The 5,885-nt window shown below is 48.8% G+C and overlaps 1 protein-coding gene across 1 annotated transcript in view; it reads left to right on the top strand.

The window, feature by feature from the left end:
* The first annotated feature begins 44 nt into the window (after positions 1–44).
* PDZD4 (PDZ domain containing 4) overlaps positions 45–5,885 on the top strand; it is a 55,776-nt gene continuing 49,935 nt past the window's right edge. The window contains exon 1 of the mRNA XM_006877189.1: positions 45–104. Coding sequence (XP_006877251.1) covers positions 45–104 — 60 coding nt within the window. The remainder of the gene's footprint in view (positions 105–5,885) is intronic.

The following is a 5,885-nucleotide window of genomic DNA, read 5'->3' as shown; positions in this document are numbered from 1 at the left end:
TGGCCCGCTGAGTGCGCCCGCGCTCCGGCGCCGCCGCCGGCACCATGGGGTGCAATATGTGCGTGGTGCAGAAGCCAGAGGAACAGTACAAGGTGATGCTGCAGGTAGGGTCGTGGGCGGGGGTCCCAGCGGGCTGGGTGGCTGCGCGTGCTTGCGGGAGGCCGGCCCTGTGTGTGTGTGTGTGTGTGTGTGTGTGTGTACTTTCTGTGGGGACCCCGTGATCCGTCTAGAGAAATGTCCCGCACGGTGAGGACTGAGAGCGTCACAGCCGGGCGCACGGACAGGTGTGCGCTCAGTGACAGGGGTGCAACTCTGGACTGGGTGGTCAGGACCGGGAGCCAGTGCTGGGGCTCCCCAGATCGCGAGGAAACCCCTCCGGCTCCGCGGCCAGTAATGGGTGGCGGGAGGCCAGCCTTGTGTGCTGGCAGCCGCGCCGCTGATAGCAGGCAAAGCCAGTGGAACGGGACTCAGGACCAGGGTGGGCGCAAGGCCTTCTGCTACAGCACCCCCTCCCATGCTCCACAACCCCCAGATCCAGCTGTTTGGGACCCTTGCCTAGGCGATGGTCCTTTAGTGAGAGCAGGTTCTGGGACTGTGGGAGTAGGTGGACCGGGCTGTTGAAGGGACATGGGATTCAGTCTTAGGGCTTCCTTTCCTGTAATCATTCCATCAGATGACAAGGGGCTCCTTGGTGGCAGAGTCTCCTCACTTTCTTGGAGAGCGATTGGTGGAGGGCGTCATTTCAGACCAGCCTCCTGGGGCTGTGTGAATAAGAGGAGGGCCATGGAGCGGGGCCACAGGACTGAAATGAGCCATCAGTGGGAGGGGACACTGCCAGGGCTTGCCTTCAGGGAGGCTCAGTGTAGAGGAAGACTGAGGAAGACTGGGGAACCTGAGCAGGAGAATGCCAGTCTCCTCCCTATCCGCCTCCCCCCGCCCCCTTCTTCCATGAATGGACTTGGTAGGAGGTTGCAGGGAGGGACTGGCCAGCGGCCCTTGACACTCTTTGCTGACCTGCAGCCGCCACTGCTCCCCTTTATAGCTCCTGCTGAAGTTTGGACACAAACCTTGTTTTTCCTCATCCCCCTTGACACAAGCTGAGATGGGATGGAATTTTAAGAGGATCCATCTTGTAAAATGAAGGGACAACAAAAAGGGAAAGCCATTAGATGTCCCAGGTGACTCTGCTTCTGAAGTGACAGCGGATTCCTCAGTATCCCCAAACCTGGACCATCTCTGGGGAGAGAATGAAGCTCTTGTCCCGAAAAATACCAGTCCACTTCCCAGACCCTTGCCTGGGCCCCCTCTCCTTACCTCTGTCTCCCCTTGCACTGGCCTGCCTGTCCAAGAGCCCACCCAGATGGGATGCTCAAAGAGATGCCATTTATTGGTCTTGAGGTCTGTATCCCCTGCCCCCCATTTGTTTGTTGTTATTGTTGTGAAGTGCCATCAAGTCAATTCTGACCCATAGTGACCCTGTATAGGGTTTCCAAGGAGCAGCTGGTGAGCTTGAACCACCAACCTTGCAGTTCAAACGACTTTGCAGTCTGACTTTGCATTAGCCCACAGCACCACCCCAGGACTCCTGCCCCCAACTAAGAATCCCTAAATCTCTGTCCTAGCCTGGAGTTCCGGATTCTTTTCTCCTGGTGACTCATGGGCCCTTAAAAAACCCAAACAGCTTTGTTGAGCTATAATTCACACATGATTTATCCATTTGAAGAGTACAGTTCAGGCTTATTTTTAGTATATTCACACAGCTGTATGTATAACCGTCACCTTAATCCATTTTAGGACTCTTTTATCACCTGATAGCAGCCACTTCCCCTTTCTTGCTACCACCTCCCCAGCCCTAGACAACCACTATCTCTGCAGACTTGCCTGTTCTGGACAGCTTGTATCAATGGCATTATACAGTATAGCGTAGTTTTCATCCGGCTGCTTTCACTCAGCAGAATGTCTTCAGGGCTCATTCATGTTGCAGCATGGATCGGGACTTCATCTCTCCTTATGGCTGAGGATTTCTTTATCCATTCATCTGTTGGTGGACATTTGGGTTGCTGCCACCTCTAAGCTCTTGTGAACAGTGTTACGAACGTTCTTGTACAAGCTTTCCTTTGAAAACCTGTTTTAAATTCTTTTTGGTATATACCTAGGAGTGAAATTGCTGGGTCGTATGGTAATTCTATATTTAATCTTTTGAGGAAATGCCAAACTGTTTTCCAAAGAGGCTGTATGTACCATTTTCCATTCCCACTAGTAAAACACCAGACGTCTGTTGTCTCCACATCGTCATCAATACTTAGTTTCTTCCTGGTGTGGCACTACAGGATAATGCGCTGGACTGCAAGGTTGGTGGTTCAAACCTACCCAACTGCTCCTTGAAAACCCTCTACAGGGTCCCTATGAGTCAGAACCAACTCCATGGCACTTAACAACAACAACAACTGTCAGCCTAGTGGGGGTGAAGTAGTATCTCGTGGTTTTGAATTCCCTAATAACTAACGAGGCTAAAAAAAATTTTCAGGTCCTTGTTGTTGGTGGTGTGCTGTGGAGTCGGTTCTGACTCATAGCGACCCTGTACAGGGTTGCCGAGGTTGTAAATCTTTACTGGAGCAGAAAGCCTCATCTTTCTCCCACGGAACACCTGGTAGTTTTGAACTGCTGACCTTGCGGTTTGCAGCCCAACTCGTAACCACTACGCTACGAGAGCTCCTTCAGGTGCTTGTTAGGCACTGGTTTATCTTCTTTGGAGAAATGACTAACCAAAGCCTTGTCTATTTGATAATTGATTGTCTTTTGGTTGTTGAGTTGTAGGAAATGTTTACACATTCTTAATACTAGCTCTTTATCAGGTATTCACTTTGTAAATACTTTCTCCCATTCTCTTGGCTGGCTGTCTTTTCACTTTTTTGACAGTGTCCTTTGAAGTACAAGAGTTTTTTAGTTCAGTGATGTCCAATTTGTTTTTTTTTTTCTTTTGTTGCTTTTACATTTGATGTCTATATCTAAGTATCCTTTACCAAATCCAAGGTCATGAGGATTTACTTCTATGACTTTATGGATTTAGTTCTTATATTTAGGTCTTTCATCCATTTTGTCTTAGTTTCTGTAAACGGTGTGAGGTAGGGGTTCTACTTCATTCATTTGTATGTGGCGATCCAGTTGTCCCAGCACCATTTGTTGGAGAGACTGTTGTTTCACCATGGAACTGTTTTGGCATCCTTGCCTAAAATTAGTTGACGATAGATAATATGGTTTCATTTATCTCACTGGCTAGATGCCTGTCCTTTTGCCAGTAACACACTGTCTTGATTCCTGTAGCTTTGTGCATAAGTTTTGAAATTGAGATGTATGAGTTCTTAAACTTTTATTTCTTTTCCAAAATTGTTTGGACTATTCTGGTTCCCTTTGAGTTTCTACATCAATTTTAGGATTCGTTTGTAAATTCCTGTAAAGAAGCCAACTGGGATTTTGATAGGGATTGCATTGAATCTGTAGTGGGATTTTGATAGGGATTGCATTGAATCTGTAGTGCAATTTGTGGCATATTGACCATGAACATGGGATGTCTTTCCATTTGTTTTAGGTCTTGATTTTTTTCTCTCAGTGTTTTGTAGTTTTCAATGCTCATGTCTTACACTTTGTTATATTTATTCCTGAGTTCTCAACAACTGCAACACCATACATTTTAAGATTGATTCTTGAATATGTTGTTCTTTTTGATACTATTATCAGTGGAACTGTTTTCTTATTTTCATTTTTGTTTTGTTCATTGCTACTGTGTAGGAATACAGTTGGTTTTTGTTTAGTGTTCTCACATCCTACACCCTTACTGAAGTCACTTATTAGCTCTCATAGGTTCTTAGTAGATTCCTTGGGAGTCTCTCTATATAAGATCAAGTCATCTTCAAATAGAGATAGTTTTATATCTTCCTTTCAAATCTGGGGACGTTTTATTGAATTTCCTTGCCTAGTTGGCCTGGCTAGAACCTCCACTGTCTGTTGAATAGCAGTGGCAAGACCAGAATGCTTGTCGTGTTCCGAATCTTAGGAGAAAGCATTTGGTGTTTCACCATTAAATATGTTTTCTGTGGGCTTTTCCTGGACATCATGTATCAGATTGAGGAAGTCCCATTCTTGTCTTAGTTCGTTGGGTGTTTTAATCATGAGGGCTGTTGGAGTTTGTCAAATGCTTTTGGTGTTTCACTTGAGATGACCATGTCATTTGGGTCCTTTATTCTACTGGTAGGGTGTATCACAGAGTCCTGTCGTGGTGCTGGAGGGTCAGCACTGGATTGCTAACCCCAAAGTCGGTGGTTCAAACCCACCAGTGACTCCTCATAACCCTATACAGGATCACTGTGAGTTGGAACCAACTTGATGGCACTGAACAACAGCAATGGTGCATCACGGACACTTTAAATCCAACACCTAACCAAAGACTCAGGGCCAGGAGCCTTGGAAAATGAGAGGCGGCCCCTGCAAGAGGGGATGCCAACCCCAATCCCTCCACTAAGGTGTGGGGGGCATCGTGCCCAGAACCCCAAGGCACCAAACACCTCCAGAGCCTTTCCTGGTGTCCTCCGCTGGCTCTGTGTGCCTCCTCTCTGACATCGTGACTCCTTGCCGCATATCTGATCATGTCTCCCAGGGTAGTGAGCTTGTCCCTATGCCTTTTTGCCTTTCCCCTGCCAGACCAGTCATCTGAATTCTGGGGGTCCCCTTCTGACACTGTGACTCCTTGGCTCACAGTAGATTCTCAGTCAAACTTCCATGAACGAAGTTGGCTTCTCCTCACTCAGCTCTCTTCTCCCGCAACCCTTCCCCTCTGTCCACATCGGATGGGGCCCAATGCCATCTCCCCTTCCTTTCCAGTCATCACAGGTACTCATTCCTCTGCACAGATTTGCTGGGGACACAGTGGGGACACAGTAGGGGCACCACAGACAAGGGGTCTTAGCCAGCTAGTGCTGCTGTGACACATAGTGCCTGGCTCTGGAGACTGAAGTCCAGACCAGTCTGGGCTGAGTGGGTTCTTCCTTGGACAGCCTCACGTGTGTCTGTACTGCTCTTAGCAGAACTCAGAAGTGGTTCAGTGAGAATCCACCCTCCTCAAGTGTGACCTGAGTCACAGAAGGAAGGGGCTCTGTTTCTAAAAAGGCGCACACCACAGCTATCGGTGTGGAGAGTCTAGCATGTTTGGGGGAACACAATTCAGTTCATAGCACAGGGTCTCTGTGCCTCCCCTCAGGAGACTGGCCCTGAACAAAGATCAGCCATGGGGGCTAGGAGGAAGCCGCTCTCCTTCAGTTCCCTCCTGTGCTTCTCATCGCCCCACATGTGGGGAGCAGGGCATCCTGGGGGCTGAGACCAAGAGCAAGAACAGCCCACACTGGGCTCCTGGAAACAGTTGTCTCGTGGATGAATGAAGGAGCGTGGGGTTCCAAAGGCTGCTCATCCAGACAGGTCCCTGCACTTCGTACCTTTATCCCATGCCCTTCCTTACTTGTATCCAAGTCCCTGAGACCTGTCCGATCTACTGACACACAATTCTAGAAGATGCAAACGGATCTCCAGTGACAGCAGCTCTGGGGTGGCCTGGCGAGGGAGTAGGGGGCTGGGCAGGATGAGGCAGAGGGGGCCGGTGCCATTTGTTGTTGTTGTTAGGTGCCATCGAGTCGGTACCAACTCATAGTGACCTTATATGCACAACAGAACGAAACACTGCCCAGTCCTGGGCCAACCTCACAATTGTTGCCACGCTTGAGCCCATTGATGCTGCCACTCTGCCAATCCATCTCACTGGGGGTCTTCCTCTTTTTCTCTGACCCTCCACCTTACCAAACATGATATCCTTCTCCACCGACTGGTCCCTCCTGACA

Source organism: Chrysochloris asiatica, unplaced genomic scaffold (assembly GCF_000296735.1).
Source record: "Chrysochloris asiatica unplaced genomic scaffold, ChrAsi1.0 scaffold00445, whole genome shotgun sequence".
NCBI lineage: Eukaryota > Metazoa > Chordata > Mammalia > Afrosoricida > Chrysochloridae > Chrysochloris > Chrysochloris asiatica.
The sequence above is the reverse complement of the archived record's forward strand: the minus strand, read 5'-3'. Positions and strand labels throughout refer to the sequence as shown.